Source organism: Salmo trutta, chromosome 28 (assembly GCF_901001165.1).
Source record: "Salmo trutta chromosome 28, fSalTru1.1, whole genome shotgun sequence".
NCBI classification, from domain to species: Eukaryota; Metazoa; Chordata; class Actinopteri; order Salmoniformes; family Salmonidae; genus Salmo; species Salmo trutta.
In genome coordinates this window covers 7,058,235-7,076,181 of record NC_042984.1, presented here as the reverse complement: position 1 = coordinate 7,076,181, position 17,947 = coordinate 7,058,235, and the positions used below count along the sequence as shown (strand labels likewise).

Here is a 17,947-nt window from a genome sequence, read left to right as displayed (position 1 = left end):
CCCTGAGGAACTGTGAGGTGTGAGGAACTGTGAGGTGTGCCTTGAGGAACTGTGAGGTGTGAGGAACTGTGAGGTGTGCCCTGAGGAACTGTGAGGTGTGCCTTGAGGAACTGTGAGGTGTGAGGAACTGTGAGGTGTACCTTGAGGAACTGTGAGGTGTGCTCTGACACTTTCCCTAATCTGAACACTCACTTATAAATGGTTAACTATTTATTTAGGAGAACCAGTGACCCTAGAAGGAAAAATCCCTCCTAGAATAGCCAAGTACATGTGTGAGAGGCTGTTTTTTTTATACATTTTGCATCATTTGAGGGGTGCGCATCACATATCATTTTACTTTGCCTGTAAGACCCATTAGCACAGGCAAGTCTGATTTAGGTTTAGCTGTACCAGCCTAATCAAATAAATGTATCCGTCATGGTTGGACCTTTTTACGAAGCAGAAAACCGCTCGTCTCGAGCCCAAATCGTTCAAAAGTAAAGACCCATGTCAAGTTATTATATTGCGTATTCGCGGGACGCTCTTAAAGGGGTACACACAAATTAATCATCATGAGTAAGGCGCTATAACAATAGTTCAAATAAACCCTACTTAATCTATTAAAAAAAAACTATGTTTGTATTGAAAAGTGATGATTTGCAGTTTGGATCAGATGAGATGGAGGGCATTACCACTAAATAAATTACTGTGCCATGGTTCCAAAAGGTATGGGAACCACTGAGCTAGAGAAAGGTTCCCCCATATTTTTTTTACACCTTTCCTTTTTTAAATTTTTTATTTTTTTAATTCATGAGGGGATGTGAACAAGTGCACACTTGGAGCAGAAGGGTAGAGAATGGTGACTCCGTGGCTGATTTTTGTGAATATCCATGTTTATTCTTTCAGGTTTAACCGTAACGGCCACCTCAAGTTCCATATGGAGCGACTCCACAGCCAGGACCCTCCGACAAAGAAGACCCGCTCTGGTGGAGGCTCCCAGCAGACCATCATAGTTAACAGTGATGAGGAGGCTCTCGCCACGCTCCAGTGTAAGGAACCATACAAGAGCCTACACACTAGCACGCATACACAGATCATTTCACTGGTTGAATAAGTCAATCTCCATCCATACCATCTGACGTTCTGATTGATATACTGTAGACACACTTAGGGCAATACACATAGCTCCCCCAAAGGTGGTTTGAAATGCTCACATTTTAATGTTATTGTATGGTAGCCAGAGCTCCATCTGACCTGGTCTTTGTCCTTGTGTGTCTCCAGCAGCTCTGCAGGCAGGACAGATTATCAGCCCAGAGCAGCTACAACAGGCCTTGGGTCAGGACCACATCATAGTGTCCCAGGATCAAGGTCTGGGTCAGGACCACATCATAGTGTCCCAGGAACAAGGTCTGGGTCAGGACCACATCATAATGTCCCAGGAACAAGGTCTGGGTCAGGACCATATCATAATGTCCCAGGATCAAGGTCTGGGTCAGGACCACATCATAGTGTCCCAGGAACAAGGCCTGGAAGACCAAGAGGAGGCCACGTACATTCAGCAGATCACCACAGTGGACGGACAGACGTTACAGTACATGACAGGAGACAACCAGGTGACTGATATAGACTGTAGATCAGGGGTGTCAAACTGGGGGCAGGAGGTCTTCAACGAGGTCCAGGAGACCACACTGAAAATCGGTTATATTTTCTCGCCACTAAAAGTTGCTAAAAAGTTCACTATCCAGTACTTTAGAATTTTCAATGTTCCATGACTATCTTTCATTTCTGTGATTTATTAGTGAGCTGGACACAGTCAATAAACTGTATGAATGTGTAGATCCATCATAATTTATGAACAGTTTTAGATTTGGTCATTTTAAAGTAATATTGAGTTCAAAAAGACAAACGTTTTTATTTATTATATTTTTTTACTCAAACCAACTGCGGGCCGGATTGGACCCCCTGGCGTGCTGGATGTTTGATACCCCTGCTGTAGATAGAGCTATAGCTAGATACCAGAGGTGGCTAGTGGATAAAGATATAGGAGGACGGTCACATGGTTTCTATGTGTTCGATATCTTTCCATCCGTTCCATTCCAGCCACTACAATGAGCCCTTCCTCCTATACCTCTACCCACCAGCCTCCTCTGCTAGATACATACAGTAGATTCCTTTACAAATGGAATTAGATACGACTACTTACAGTGTATTCGGGAAGGATTCAGATCACTTGACTTTTTCCACATTTTGTTACTTTACAGCCTTATTCTAAAATGGACCAAAAAATGATAATTCCTCATCAATCTACTAGACACAATACGTCATAATGACAAAGCGAAAACAGAAATACCTTACTTACGTAAGTATTCAGACCCTTTGCTATGAGACTTGAAATTGAGCTCAGGTGCATCCTGTTTATTATGGGGTATTGTTTGTAGATTGATGAGGAATTATTATTTATTTAATCAATTTTAGAATAAGGCTGTAACGTAACAAAATGTGTAAAAAGTCAAGGGGTCTGAATACTTTCCGAAGGCTCTGTTAACAGTATGATATAGAGACGGGACAGACAGTGACAATCTAGTTCCCCTCCTTCGCCCTCCCAGGTCTAATTCCCCTCCTTCGCCCTCCCAGGTCTAATTCCCCTCCTTCGCCCTCCCAGGTCTAATTCCCCTCCTTTGCCCTCCCAGGTCTAATTCCCCTCCTTTGCCCTCCCAGGTCTAGTTCCCCTCCTTCGCCCTCCCAGGTCTAGTTCCCCTCCTTCGCCCTCCCAGGTCTAGTTCCCCTCCTTCGCCCTCCCAGGTCTAATTCCCCTCCTTCGCCCTCCCAGGTCTAGTTCCCCTCCTTCGCCCTCCCAGGTCTAATTCCCCTCCTTCGCCCTCCCAGGTCTAATTCCCCTCCTTCGCCCTCCCAGGTCTAGTTCCCCTCCTTCGCCCTCCCAGGTCTAGTTCCCCTCCTTCGCCCTCCCAGGTCTAAATCTCCTCCTTCGCCCTCCCAGGTCTAATTCCCCTCCTTCGCCCTCCCAGGTCTAGTTCCCCTCCTTCGCCCTCCCAGGTCTAGTTCCCCTCCTTCGCCCTCCCAGGTCTAAATCTCCTCCTTCGCCCTCCCAGGTCTAAATCTCCTCCTTCGCCCTCCCAGGTCTAGTTCCCCTCCTTCGCCCTCCCAGGTCTAGTTCCCCTCCTTCGCCCTCCCAGGTCTAATTCCCCTCCTTCGCCCTCCCAGGTCTAAATCTCCTCCTTTGCCCTCCCAGGTCCAGTATATCATCTCTCAGGATGGAGTGCAACACTTCCTACCTCAGGAGTACGTGGTGCTAGCAGACGGGAACCACATCCAGATGTCAGATGGCCAGATCATCCAGTATGAGCATGATGGGGCCTTCCTGCAGGAGCAACAGGTGAGGGAGAGAGGACCCCAAAAACATTAAATCCCAAAATTACTCAATCCAGAATAAATCTTTATTTTAGTATTATTATGTAATGGAAAGGTGCTACAGTGAGGGGGAAAAAGTATTTGATCCCCTGCTGATTTTGTACGTTTGCCCACTGACAAAGAAATGATCAGTCTATAATTTTAATGGTAGGTTTATTTGAACAGTGAGAGACAGAGTAACAACAACAAAAATCACGAAAAATGCATGTCAAAAATGTTAGAAATTGATTTGCATTTTAATGAGGGAAATAAGTATTTGACCCCCTCTCAATCAGAAAGATATCTGGCTCCCAGGTGTCTTTTATACAGGTAACGAGCTGAGATTAGGAGCACACTCTTAAAGGGAGTGCTCCTAATCTCAGTTTGTTACCTGTATAAAAGACACCTGTCCACAGAAGCAATCAATCAATCAGATTCCAAACTCTCCACCATGGCCAAGACCAAAGAGCTCTCCAAGGATGTCAAGGACAAGATTGTAGACCTACACAAGGCTGGAATGGGCTACAAGACCATCGCCAAGTAGCTTGGTGAGAAGGTGACAACAGTTGGTGCGATTATTCGCAAATGGAAGAAAAACAAAAGAACTGTCAATCTCCCTCGGCCTGGGGCTCCATGCAAGATCTCACCTCGTGGAGTTGCAATGATCATGAGAACGGTGAGGAATCAGCCCAGAACTACACGGGAGGATCTTGTAAATTATCTCAAGGCAGCTGGGACCATAGTCACCAAGAAAACAATTGGTAACACACTACGCCGTGAAGGACTGAAATCCTGCAGCGACCGCAAGGTCCCCCTGCTCAAGAAAGCACATATACATGCCCGTCTGAAGTTTGCCAATGAACATCTGAATGACTCAGAGGACAACTGGGTGAAAGTGTTGTGATCAGATGAGACCAAAATGGAGCTCTTTGGCATCAACTCAACTCGCTGTGTTTGGAGGAGGAGGAATGCTGCCTATGACCCCAAGAACACCATCCCCACCATCAAACATGGAGGTGGAAACATTATGCTTTGGGGGTGTTTTTCTGCTAAGGGGACAGGACAACTTCACCGCATCAAAGGGACAATGGACGGGGCCATGTACCGTCAAATCTTGGGTGAGAACCTCCTTCCCTCAGCCAGGGCATTGAAAATGGGTCGTGGATGGGAATTCCAGCATGACAATGACCCAAAACACACGGCCAAGGCAGCAAAGGAGTGGCTCAAGAAGAAGAACATTAAGGTCCTGGAGTGGCCTAGCTAGTCTCCAGACCTTAATCCCATAGAAAATCTGTGGAGGGAGCTGAAGGTTCGAGTTGCCAAACGTCAGCCTCGAAACCTTAATGACTTGGAGAAGATCTGCAAAGAGGAGTGGGACAAAATCCCTCCTGAGATGTGTGCAAACCTGGTGGCCAACTACAAGAAACGTCTGACCTGTGTGATTGCCAACAAGGGTTTTGCCACCAAGTACTAAGTCATGTTTTGCAGAGGGGTCAAATACTTATTTCCCTCATTAAAATGCAAATCATTTTACAACATTTTTGACATGCTTTTTTCTTTTTTTGTTGTTATTCTGTCTCTCACTGTTCAAATAAACCTACCATTAAAATTATAGACTGATCATTTCTTTGTCAGTGGGCAAACGTACAAAATCAGCAGGGGATGAGATACTTTTTTCCCTCACTGTATACAGTGCCTTCGGAAAGTATTCAGACACCTTGACTTTTTTCAAAATGTTGTTACATTACAACCTTATTCTAAAATGGATCTATACACAAAACCCCATAATGACAAAGTGAAACAGGTTTTTAGGATTTTTTGCAAATGTAAAAAACTTAAAACATATCTTTACATATGTATTCAGACCCTTTACTATGAGACACAAAATTGAGCTCAGGTGCGTCCTGTTTCCATTGATCATCCTTGGGATGTTTCTACAACTTGATTGGAGTCCACCTGTGGTAAATTTAATTGATTGGACATGATTTGGAAAGGCACACACCTGTCTACATAAGGTCACACAGTTGACAGAGCATGTCAGCAAAAACCAAGCCATGAGGGCGAAGGAATTGTCCGTAGAGCTCAGAGACAAGATTATGTCGAGGCACAGATCTGGGAAAAACATTTCTGCAGCATTGAAGGTCCCAAGAACACAGTGGCCTCCATCATTCTTAAATGGAGTTTGGAACCACCAAGACTCTTCCTACATTTGGCTGCCTGGCCAAACTGAGCAATCAGGGGAGAAGTTCCTTGGTCAGGGAGGTGACCAAGAACCTGATGGTCACTCTGACAGAGCTCCATAGTTCCTCTGTGGAGATGGGAGAACCTTCCAGAAGGACAACCATCTCTGCAGCACTCCACCAATCAGGCCTATATGGTAGAGTGGCCAGACGGAAGCCACTCCTCAGTAAAAGTCACATGACAGCCCACTTGGAGTTTCCAAAAGGTACCTAAAGGATTCTCAGACCATGAGAAACAAGATTCTCTCATCTGATGAAAGCAAGATTGAACTTTAGAATAAGTCTGTAACGTAACATAATGTGGAAAACCCAAGGGGTCTGAATACTTTCCGACTGCACTGTATGTGCATTGCTTACTCTATTGTTTGAAAACCGTATGTTAGATTGTTAACTGTTTAAAACTGTCTTGCAGATTGCCCTGAGTCATGACGGGCAGATCCAGTATCTTCCAATCAGTTCAGAACAACAGATAGTCAGTCCTGAGGACCTGGAGGGTGCTGAACATTCTGCCGTTACTGGTATGTTAACACACTGTCTGCTTCATACATTTGACCAGGGTTCTCAACTCCTGCCAGCTACGGGATGTGCAGGCTTTCCTTCTAACCCTGTAGCAACACCTGGTTCACTCCTTCCAACCCTGTAGCAACACCTGGTGCACTCCTTCCAACCCTGTAGCAACACCTGGTTCACTCCTTCCAACCCTGTAGCAACACCTGGTTCACTCCTTCCAACCCTGTAGCAACACCTGGTTCACTCCTTCCAACCCTGTAGCAACACCTGGTTCACTCCTTCCAACCCTGTAGCAACACCTGGTTCACTCCTTCCAACCCTGTAGCAACACCTGGTTCACTCCTTCCAACCCTGTAGCAACACCTGGTTCACTCCTTCCAACCCTGTAGCAACACCTGGTTCACTCCTTCCAACCCTGTAGCAACACCTGGTTCACTCCTTCTAACCCTGTAGCAACACCTGGTGCACTCCTTCCAACCCTGTAGCAACACCTGGTTCACTCCTTCCAACCCTGTAGCAACACCTGGTTCACTCCTTCCAACCCTGTAGCAACACCTGGTTCACTCCTTCTAACCCTGTAGCAACACCTGGTTCACTCCTTCCAACCCTGTAGCAACACCTGGTTCACTCCTTCCAACCCTGTAGCAACACCTGGTTCACTCCTTCCAACCCTGTAGCAACACCTGGTGCACTCCTTCCAACCCTGTAGCAACACCTGGTTCACTCCTTCCAACCCTGTAGCAACACCTGGTGCACTCCTTCCAACCCTGTAGCAACACCTGGTTCACTCCTTCTAACCCTGTAGCAACACCTGGTTCACTCCTTCCAACCCTGTAGCAACACCTGGTTCACTCCTTCCAACCCTGTAGCAACACCTGGTGCACTCCTTCTAACCCTGTAGCAACACCTGGTTCACTCCTTCCAACCCTGTAGCAACACCTGGTTCACTCCTTCCAACCCTGTAGCAACACCTGGTGCACTCCTTCTAACCCTGTAGCAACACCTGGTTCACTCCTTCCAACCCTGTAGCAACACCTGGTTCACTCCTTCTAACCCTGTAGCAACACCTGGTTCACTCCTTCTAACCCTGTAGCAACACCTGGTTCACTCCTTCCAACCCTGTAGCAACACCTGGTTCACTCCTTCCAACCCTGTAGCAACACCTGGTTCACTCCTTCCAACCCTGTAGCAACACCTGGTGCACTCCTTCCAACCCTGTAGCAACACCTGGTTCACTCCTTCCAACCCTGTAGCAACACCTGGTTCACTCCTTCCAACCCTGTAGCAACACCTGGTGCACTCCTTCTAACCCTGTAGCAACACCTGGTTCACTCCTTCCAACCCTGTAGCAACACCTGGTTCACTCCTTCCAACCCTGTTATCCCGAGGGCTCCCGAGTGGCGCAGCGGTCTAAGGCACTGGACCTCAATGCTAGAAGCGTCACTACGGACCCTGGTTCGATCCCCTGCTGTATCACAACCAGCCGTGATCTTGGAGTCCCATAGGGCGGCGCACAATTGTCCTAGCTTCGTCCGGGTTAAGGGAAGGTTTGACCGGGGTAGGCCCTCACTGTAAAATAAGAATTTGTTCTTAACTGACTTGCCTAGTTAAATAAAAATCCTCATGGTCTCTATACGTAACACCAGGATTTGTTGATTATTTGAATCAGTAGTTTTAGAGGCGACGGGCTGGAACAAAAGAGCTCAAGAACTGGAGGTTGAGAACCTTGAAATGGTTGTTATTTTGTCAGTTTATTAACACTACCTGCTCTCCCTCCCTCCCTCCCTGTTCCAGCGGTAGCAGATGCAGCCTTGCAACAGACCCAGACGGTCTATACAGAGGCCACACAAGAACAGCTGGAGCAGCTCCAACAGCAGGGAATCCAGTATGATGTCATCACCTTCACCGATGAGTAGAGAACCTCTGTCGGACGGATGGAAGTCGGGAGGGATGGCTGTCTGTGATTGCGGACTTGTCTCCTAGTATGATGTCTACTATTGGCTGCCTGATGACTGTATGTAGTGCAGGACTAGGATGGTGGAACCACGATGACCAGTGGCCTCCAGCGTGGTTCGACAGGATCGGCCTGAGCGAGACTGCAGAGAATCTACAAATCATTGTGTAAAATCATCCCAAACAGCTACTCGTTATGCGATCAAGATTGGCAAATCTGGGCAGGGTCTTGCCTAGGTCCATCCCTTAGAACACACTGGTCTACTCTCTAGGAGCTCTGCCGTGCTTCAGATACCCAGAACACACTGGTCTACTCTCTAGGAGCTCTGCCGTGCTTCAGATACCCAGAACACACTGGTCTACTCTCTAGGAGCTCTGCCGTGCTTCAGATACCTGGGATGATAGAAACAGCACTTGAGAGGATTTTAGTGGCTGGTAGATCTATCACTCATAGTGGGAGTGTTGAATAGATGAACTCTCACTGTTAAGTAGATCTATAAACAGAAGCTTTTGTAAATTCTAAATATTGTACCCGTCGCTTCTAAGTTAATCAATAGGGGCTGATGTACATTAAAGAACAAAGTTACACACGGTTGGGTGATCTAGGCTGTGTGTCAAATGCCACCCTATGCCCTACATAGTGCACTACTTTTGACCAGGGCCCTTCAAAAGTAGTGCACTAAATAGGGAATAGTTTGCCATTTTGGTACGTAGGTGTACTCTGTAATTATTTAAGGTCTGCGGTTTCCTCAACACCTGCTTTGACTTGCAAGACAATGTCACGAAAGAAAACATAAAATGGCTGATATGTTTTAGAATAAAGCACAGCTTCCAATGGACGTTTAGTTTTGAATAGGAAAGGACTATGTGAAGACTGACTGTGAAGACTGCCTCTGGAGGATTGATATTTGAAGATATATGTACATATCTTTTTGCATATGAAGCATTTTGTTCCATGATTTGCTTAAATGAAAATCGCTGAATAAGCTAAAAGCTGATGCCAAATAAATCACAACATTTACATATGAATCATTTAGCAGACGCTCTTATCCAGAGCGACTTAAAGGAGCAATTAGAGTTAAGTGCCTTGCTCAAGGGCATATCAACAGATTTTTCACCTAGTTAACGCAAGGATTCAAACCAGTGACCTTTTGGTTTCTGGCCCAATGCTCTAATCGCTTGGCTAGCTGCCACACCATTACCACATTCTGTCAGATCTTTCACTTCCCTTTATGTGATTTGTTTTCTTATGTTTTAATATTGGCCAGATGTTTTGTTTTTCAATGACAAAAAAACCCATTATAGAGCTATTATGATACTACTTGAAACTGTGATACCTGAGCTGGTACCATGACAACAGTACAACCTATCATCCTTCTACTCTAAGCCAATAATAAGTGTTCTGAAACTTGTAAATTGCAAGTTAGAGAGACACCCCCTCCCTCCCTCGCCCAAATAAAGGAAGTGAATCACAAGGCTGGTCTCGGAACAATGCAGAAAACTGCTGTCGACTCCAGATGCCTTTTTTTGGTTGGTGACTAGGATGTGTGCGGACAGCTGCCCAGCCTCAGTGAGTATTTGACTGAAGATGAAGATTATCTTTCTCTTGCTTCTTCTATTAGGTGAGATTTTATCCAGGTTTGTCTCATTTAAGATAAAACAAAAAAATATATATAATTATTTGCGAGAGACCCACATGATAAAAATAAATCTAGTATACTGTAGTGTTTTTGCAGACTGTACTATACTGTAGTATTTACTGTAGTGTCTTTGCAGTATAACTGTAGGATTTACTGTAGTGTTTTTTTGTTGGTTTGTTTTATTATCTTTGACATTTGAGGCTTTCTCCTTCAGGAAACCTACTGGAGAAATACTAAAGCCTTGTTCACACTTCAGACCTTAAATGCTCTAATCAGTTTTGTTTTCAAAATTTATTTTGGTCTACTGACTGTCCTAACAGCAAGTTACAAATGACCAAATCAGATGTGTGTGTGTGTTCAGACAGCAGTCATTGGCTGACATGGCTACGCTAGTTGTCGTAGTAACGACGGGGGTCTTTGGTGCAGTCTGATTGGTGGTGTTCCTGATTCCCATCACTCAGAAGTTATGTAACAACCTAAGGTGACAACAATGCGTCACCATGGGCGTTTCCCAGTTGCTTTGAATGTTCAAAATCATAGTGTAAAAACACTTAAAGCCTCAAAGGACAAGATGATCCAACTTTCGAAACGAGTTATTTTTGGCTAGCCAAGGCAGTCAACTAGCTAGGTAGGTACAGGGCATTCAAAAATAATTCACACACCTTGACTTTTTCCACGTTTTGTTTTGTTACAGACTGAATTTAAAATGGATTAAATTGAGATTGTTGGTCACTGGCCTACACACAATACCCCATAATGTCAAAGTGGAATTATGTTTTTAGAAATGTTTACAGATGAATTTAAAATGAAAAGCTGAAATGTCTTGCGTCAATAAGTATCCAAGCCCTTTGTAATGGTATGGCCTCACTCTGTGCAATAATAGTGTTTAACATGATTTTTTTTAATGGCTAGCTCATCTCTGTAGCCCACACATACAATTATCTGTAAGGTCCCTCAATCGAGCAGTTCATTTCAACCACAAAGACCAGGGAGGTTTTCCAATGCCTCGCAAAGAAGGGCACCTATTGATCAATGGGTAAAAATAAAAAAGCAGACATTGAATATCCCTTTGAGCATAGTGAAGTTATTTATTACACTTTGGATGGTGTATCAATACACCCAGTCACTACAAAGATAAAGGCGTCCTTCCTAACTCAGTTGTCGGAGAGGAAGGAAACCGCTCAGGGATTTCACCATGAGGCCAATGGTGACTTTAAAACAGTTACAGAGTTTAATGGCTGTGATAGCAGAAAACTGAGGATGGATCAACAACATTCTAGTTACTCCACAATACTAACCAAATGAACAGAGTGAAAAGAAGGAAGTCTGTACAGAATACAAATATTACAAAATAGGCATCCTGTTTCCAACAAGGCACTGAAGTAAAACTGCAAATGTGACAAAGAAATTAACTTTGTCCTGAGTACAAAGCTTTATGTTTGGGGCAAATCCATGGTGGTGGCTGCGTCATGTTATGGGTATGCTTGTCATCGGCAAGGACTAGGGATTTTTTTGGGATAAAAAGAAATGTAGTAGAGCTAAGGACTGGCAACATCCTAGAGGAAAACCTGGTTCAGTCTGCTTTCCACCAGACACTGGGAGAACAATTCACCTTTCAGCAGGATAATAACCTAAAACAGTTGTGATTTAAATCTGCTTGGATATCTCTGGCAAGACTTTGAAATGGTTGTCTAGCAATGATCAACAACCAATTTGACAGAGCTTGAAGAATTTTGAACAGAATAATGGGCAAATATTGTACATTCCAGGTGTGTAAAGCTCTTAGAGACTTACCCAGAAAGACTCACAGCTGTAATCGCTGCCAAAGGTGATTTTAAATGTGCAAAAAAAATCTAAAACAGGTTTTCACTTTTATTATGAGGTATTGTGTGTAGATGGGTGAGGACAAAAATATATATTAATCTGTTTTGAGTTCATGGTGTTAAACAACAATGTGGAATAAGTCAAGGTTTATGACTCATTTTTGAAGGCACTGTAGGAAGGTGGCTTGAAATGGCTTTTTGGCTGTTCACACTGTAGGAAAAATAACAGATTTTAATCAGATATGCAATTTTTGGGGGGATTTGAGTCACTTCAAACTGTCCATGGAAACGAGGCTTAAAAGAGCACATTTTCCATAACCTGTAGGTAGGACTGTGGTCTGAATGGTTTCTGCTCTCTTTTCAATAAGCTGTAGACAACACAATATGATACTTGGCATGTAGATTTCTCACTTATGGGCGGCACAAAATAAAATATGGGGGAGGGGAATGATCAGGGGGCATTCAGAAGGTATTCAGACCCCTTGACTTTTTCCACGTTTTGTTACATTACAGCCTTATTCTAAAATGTATTTTCCTCATCAATCTACCCCATGAAAACATTATTATTATTATTATTATTATTATTTTTTTTTTTTAATTTGAGCAAATATATTTAAAAAAAACTTATTTACATAAATATTCAGATCCTTTGCTATGAGACTTGATCATCCTTGAGATGTTTCGACAACTTGATTGGAGTCCACCTGTGGTAAATTCAATTGATTTGAACATGATTTGGAAAGGCACACACCTGTCTATATAAGGTCCCACAGTTGATAGTGCATGTCAGAGCAAAAACCAAGCCACGGGGTCGAAAGAATTGTCCGTAGAGTTCAGAGACAGGATTGTGTCGAGGCACAGATCTGAGGAAGGGTACCAAAACATTTCTGCAGCATTGAAGGTCCCCAAGAACACAGTGGCCTCCATCATTCGTAAATGGAAGAAGATTGGAACCACCAAGACTCTTCCTAGAGCTGGCCGCCTGGCCAAACTGAGCCATCTGAGGAGAAGGGCCTTGGTCAGGGAGGTGACCAAGAACCCGATGGTCACTCTGACAGAGCTCCAGAGTGCCTCTGTGGAGATAGGAGAACCTTCCAGAAGGACAACCATCTCTGCAACACTACCAGTCAGGCCTTTATGGTAGAGTGGCCAGACGGAAGCCACTCCTCAGTAAAAGGCACATGACAGCCCACTTGGAGTTTGCCAAAAGGTACCTAAAGGATTCTCATGAGAAACAAGATTCTCTGATCTGATGAAACCAAGATTGAATTATTTGGCCTGAATGCAAAACGTCACGTCTGGAGGAAACCAGGCCAATACCATCCCTACGGTGAAGCATGGTGGTGGCAGCATCATGCTGTGGGGATGTTTTTCAGTGGCAGGGACTGAGAGACTAGTCAGGATCAAGGGAAAGATGAATGGAGCAAAGTACAGAAAGATCCTTGATGAAAACCTGCTCCATAGCACTGAAGACCTCAGACTGGGGCGAAGGTTCATCTTCCAACAGGACAACGACCCTAAATACACAGCCAAGACAACACAGGAGTGGCTTCAGGACAAGTCTCTGAATGTCCTTGAGTGGCCGGACTTGAACTTGATCGAACATCTCAGGAGAGACCTGAAAATAGCTGTGTAGTGACACTCCCCATCCAACCTGACAGAGCTTGAGAGGATCTGCAGAGAAGAATGGGAGAAACTCCCCAAATACAGATGTGCCAAGCTTGTAGCGTCATACCCAAGAAGACTCGAGGCTGTAATCGGTGCCAAAGGTGCTTCAACAAAGTACTGAGTAAAGGATCTGAGTACTTATGTAAATGTGATCGTTCAGTTTCTTTTTATTTTAATACATTTCTATAGTAAGTACTGTATAATATTATATAGTTAACTAGTATTTTTTCATGTGGGGGATCTGCTTGTTTGTCATTTCGTAGTGTGTTTGTTTGATAGATGACCCTGCGATGGAAGCACAACAGAGGACAGTGGTGAATGGACAAGCGCTGCTGAGATTTATCTTTCCTCCTTTCTACAATGGTTATGAGAAGTTCTGTTCTAAACTATATCCTGGGGGAATTTCTGTTATTGTGAATACCAGAGGATATGTCAACGACTTCTACAAGGGAAGAGTATCCACAACAGAATACAACGGTGTGATGGACGTTATGATATGGAATTTAAAGCCAGTGGACGCTGGCGACTACAGGTGTGCTGTTGTCACCATTGGATGGAATCATATCTACACTGACTATAACCTCCAGATTGGTAAGAACCATCATAAATAAATCATACTAAATCTCATATGAAGTTTCATCTGGGGAAAGAAAGTTATTCTGTTGTATTCTAGGAACTGTGATATTGTAAACCACTCAGTGTTGAAGACAAAATAAATCTGTACAGGATGAGGAAGTCACCTTTTTAAAATAACAACATAACTGTATTGAAATGAGTGCTTATTAAACTCAGTCTCTGTTTAGATAGTGGTCGACGTAGTGGTCCTGTATCCCCTCGACCTCCGGTCAGGTCAACCATCAGCCTCTTCATCTTCTCTTCCTCATCAGACACATCTGGGCCTGTTTTCACCAACGACCACAGTGGCAGCCCCAGGTGCAATCTCTCTCTAACACTAGTTCATTATTCCTCATAGTTGATCGTGTTATAGTTGATCATATTTCTGGGAGCGTTTTAATGTCTATGTCAATATGTTGTCGTGTTTGTCCTATTCACCTGGTAGTGTTCCCTGGAGCTTTGGTTTACCACTGGCTGCAGGTCTTTGCATCGCTATGGTGATTGTGATCAGCTCAGTAGTCCTTGTTGTGGTTCATCACAAAATCATCAAGAAAAGTAAGAGGACATACCTTCAGTGTTACATAGATGAATTGCTGTTCATGTTGAAATCATTTTTCAAATGCGTAGGCTATGACCTTTTTAGCCAGTAGACGTGCAATATATTTTGTTCAATTGTAGCACTGTGTCTGTTCTCTGTTTTTAAATTGATGTAATAACCTCGTTCTTCGCAGAGAAATGTGGAGCAACTTCCAGTGACTCAGCTGCACACATCCTCTCAGTAAGTGCTAAAGGTGGACTTTGTCTCTGTGACTCAGTGTCAAATGTCTTTTGGCCCAGAAACAACAACCAAAGAATAATAATTGTGTTTGAACTTGACGTTCCCATGATGTATTTTCCCTGTTGATGTCTTCTGTAGTGTGCCCCGTACTGAACAGTTTATTAACTACTTATAAATATGTATTTCTACTCATAACGTATACCTTAAAGTCCCAATGCAGACGTTTTTATCTCATCAAAACAAATGTGCGTAAGAATTAAGTACCTTACTGTAATAGATTTTTCATTAAAATGGGCAAAAATATATTTCTCAAGCAATAGGACTTTCTGGGAGTGTTCTAAGTGGGGACACTCCCGCCCATACAAACCTGATGATTTTAGAAAGTCCTGTCCTGTGTAGAATGTATTTTCAATCAGCAACTATCAGAAAATAGCCCCTATCAAATGTGTTCTCACTTTTAGTGTTAGTTTCAGTGTTATTGCACAACAGCTGATGAAACTATGAAAACACAGGAAAAACTGAATTTAAATCTGTAATATGCAGGATGTCCTTCAGGAGGAGAGCAGTATTGTCTACACCACAGTGGACTTCAAGCCTCATAAGAACCATACCACTGAGCTGTATGCTAACTTACAGACACTCAGCAGCCCCAGAAGCCCCGACGCACACAGAGAGCCTGCTGGGACGGTGGTGTACTCCACACTGGCTAGCAACCGACGCTGAACCGGATTATCTTTCTGATGTTTCCCAGAACTGTTTCTGTTGTCTTGATAAGTTGTTATGACCAGGCTATCTGTATCTTGCTACAATGTGGATAATTAAGTATGAAAACTGTGTTTTAAAGCTAGAATCTTTAGTTGCTACATACATTTTTTTGATCTTATAAATTCATTATATATACCCATTTGATTCTTGAAGAATATAACGAATAAATGCCTCATGACCTTAGTTCAACTGTCGTCCCCCATCAGAACCCAAAATATAAGCTTTTTTTACTCCAATGTTTGAAAACAAACATTGTATAACCTCAACCTGGTTTAGGGCTCTATTCAATCAGATCCACTTTAGTCGATGGCTGCATAGTGGTTGTTTTTGCGGTGTTGGAGGTGGAACTGCCTGCAGGGTTATCAAATCCACAAGCGGCTCCGGGCATTATACCTAAAGGTGGACATTGCCACGGAGTCGCAATAATAGAAATCTCACGCAGCTTTGTTTACAAGTTTGAACACTGCAATGTGAGATGTAATCTACACCTCAATTAGGCTGATAATTATTTTTAATTTGAGCGTCATTATTTCTGTTTATAAACTGGGTGGTTTGAGCCCTGAATGCTGATTGGCTGACAGCCGTGATATATCAGACAGTATTCCCCGGGTATGACAAAACATTTATTTTTACTGCTCTAATTACGTTGGTAACCAGTTTATAATAGCAATAAGGCACCTTGGGGGTTTGTGATATATGGCCAATATACCACGGCTAAGGGCTGTGTCCAGGCACTCCGCGTTGTGTCGTGCTTAGAACAGCCCTTAGCCGTGGTATATTGGCCATATACCACACCTCGCCGGGCCTTATTGCTTAAATAGCCTACATATTCTTGCTTTGAACTTCTAACAGGAGTGGGAGCGAGTGGGACGGGTGCGACTATTTGTTATGGGTGTAAGATGGCACAGTGATGCCATCTGTTGGTAAATGTTAATTACTGCAACTCCAGTGTTTTACCGGTGTGCTTGAAATACCCGGATGTATTGCAATATACTGAACAAGACTGGTTACTCGCATCCATGCCTCTGTCTCGTCATTTAACATTCAAACATGGTGTCAGAGTCGGATAACTAACCATGCTTTCCGCAAATTAGAGTCACCTGTTCTGGTTTACCCCCTAAAAATGCTTTTCTGAGGTAAACTTCGCCTGACGCCGGAATTGTCCTTAGCTAGAGTGAGTTTGCTAGTTAGCTTCAGTGTTGTTAGCACCGATTAGACATGGCAGCGAACATTCCCCCTCCCGCCGTTATGAAGCTTAGCGGAGACTGGAGCACAAACTGGGATACGTTTAGAGGTGAATGGGAGGACTATGCACTAGCAACGGGACTTCTGGAAAAGGACGATGAGGTAGTGGCTGCCACTTTGAGGACTATAATGGGAACAGAATGCCGACACGTATACAAACACAACCTGAACCTAACAGCAGCTCAGCAAGGTAACGCTACAGCTATTCTTGATGCTCTTGAACATTACTTCAAGCCAGCAAAAACGTTATCTACGAGCGTTATGTTTTCGGTTGTTGCAAACAGGAGGACGGGGAGTCCATTGACAGCTTTGTCACTAGGCTAAGGGAAAAGGCAGCTACATGTGACTATGGTGCTTTAAGAGATGAACTGATCAGAGATAAGCTAGTGCTTGGCATAACTGATGAGGGCACCCGCAGACGTTTGCTGAGAGAACGCGACCTGACGCTGGTCTTGGCGGTGGAGACATGCCGTGCAGCAGAGCTTACTGATATACGGGTAAGGTCCATGGAACTAGAAAGACAACATATGGACAATGTCAATGCTACATTCAGGCAGCCAGTAAGGAAATTCCCCTTTGCCACTGCTAAGGCTAATACTACAGCCAACTCTGCAGCAGACAACCCCAATACGTGCAGATATTGTGGCATTTCTCATGGACGAGGAAAAGAATACTGCCCAGCCTATGGAAAAATATGCAAATCCTGTGGTACAGCTAATCACTTCGCAAGGGTCTGCATGAAAAGCAAGAGAAAGGAGGGTAAAGTGCACTCCATTGAAACAAACACAGATGAAGGGAACAACAGCACAGAGGATGTATATGCTAGCGAGTGCATAGGGGCAGTGAGGGCAAAAGGACAAAAGTGGTTTGTCACTCTGCTACTTAATAATAAACCACAGCAATGCCAGCTAGATTCAGGGGCCACATGTAATGTTATGAGCCTTAGAGACAAAAGGAGGCTCGCGCCCAGAGACAAACTCACACAGAGTAGCACCAAGCTGAAACTGTATTCGGGACAGTTCATGACCTCTTTAGGCCTGTTTGTGACAGAGTGTGTTTTACGTGGCCAGAAACACACCCTTGAGTTTGAAATAGTTGAGGCTAGTCAACAGCCATTACTGTCAGGTTCTACATGCGAGCGCCTTGGACTCATTAACTTCACCATCCCAGCTGATCTTAACATTGTAGACAATGTCCAGGCTGGGCCCCTGAGCAAGGAGACACTCCTGAGCAAGTACCATGATGTCTTCAATGCACCGGTCGAGTCAGTTCCCGGCGAAGTCCACTTTGAGTTGGACGCAGCAATCCAGCCTGTCCAGTGTG

General features: G+C 44.0%; 1 protein-coding gene across 7 annotated transcripts in view; it reads left to right on the top strand.

The window, feature by feature from the left end:
* znf335 (zinc finger protein 335) overlaps positions 1-14,386 on the top strand; it is a 46,554-nt gene extending 32,168 nt beyond the window's left edge. For 3 of the 7 annotated variants that reach the window (XM_029718425.1, XM_029718424.1, XM_029718419.1), the window contains exons 26-33: positions 886-1,028; positions 1,261-1,592; positions 3,230-3,373; positions 6,040-6,145; positions 7,932-10,358; positions 13,501-13,812; positions 14,025-14,154; positions 14,282-14,386. In XM_029718425.1, coding sequence (XP_029574285.1) covers positions 886-1,028; positions 1,261-1,592; positions 3,230-3,373; positions 6,040-6,145; positions 7,932-8,053 — 847 coding nt within the window. In that variant the 3' untranslated portion in view covers positions 8,054-10,358; positions 13,501-13,812; positions 14,025-14,154; positions 14,282-14,386. The remainder of the gene's footprint in view (positions 1-885; positions 1,029-1,260; positions 1,593-3,229; positions 3,374-6,039; positions 6,146-7,931; positions 10,359-13,500; positions 13,813-14,024; positions 14,155-14,281) is intronic. The other 4 variants (XM_029718423.1, XM_029718421.1, XM_029718420.1 and 1 more) reach the window with 4 other exon arrangements.
* Positions 14,387-17,947: the final 3,561 nt, after the last annotated feature.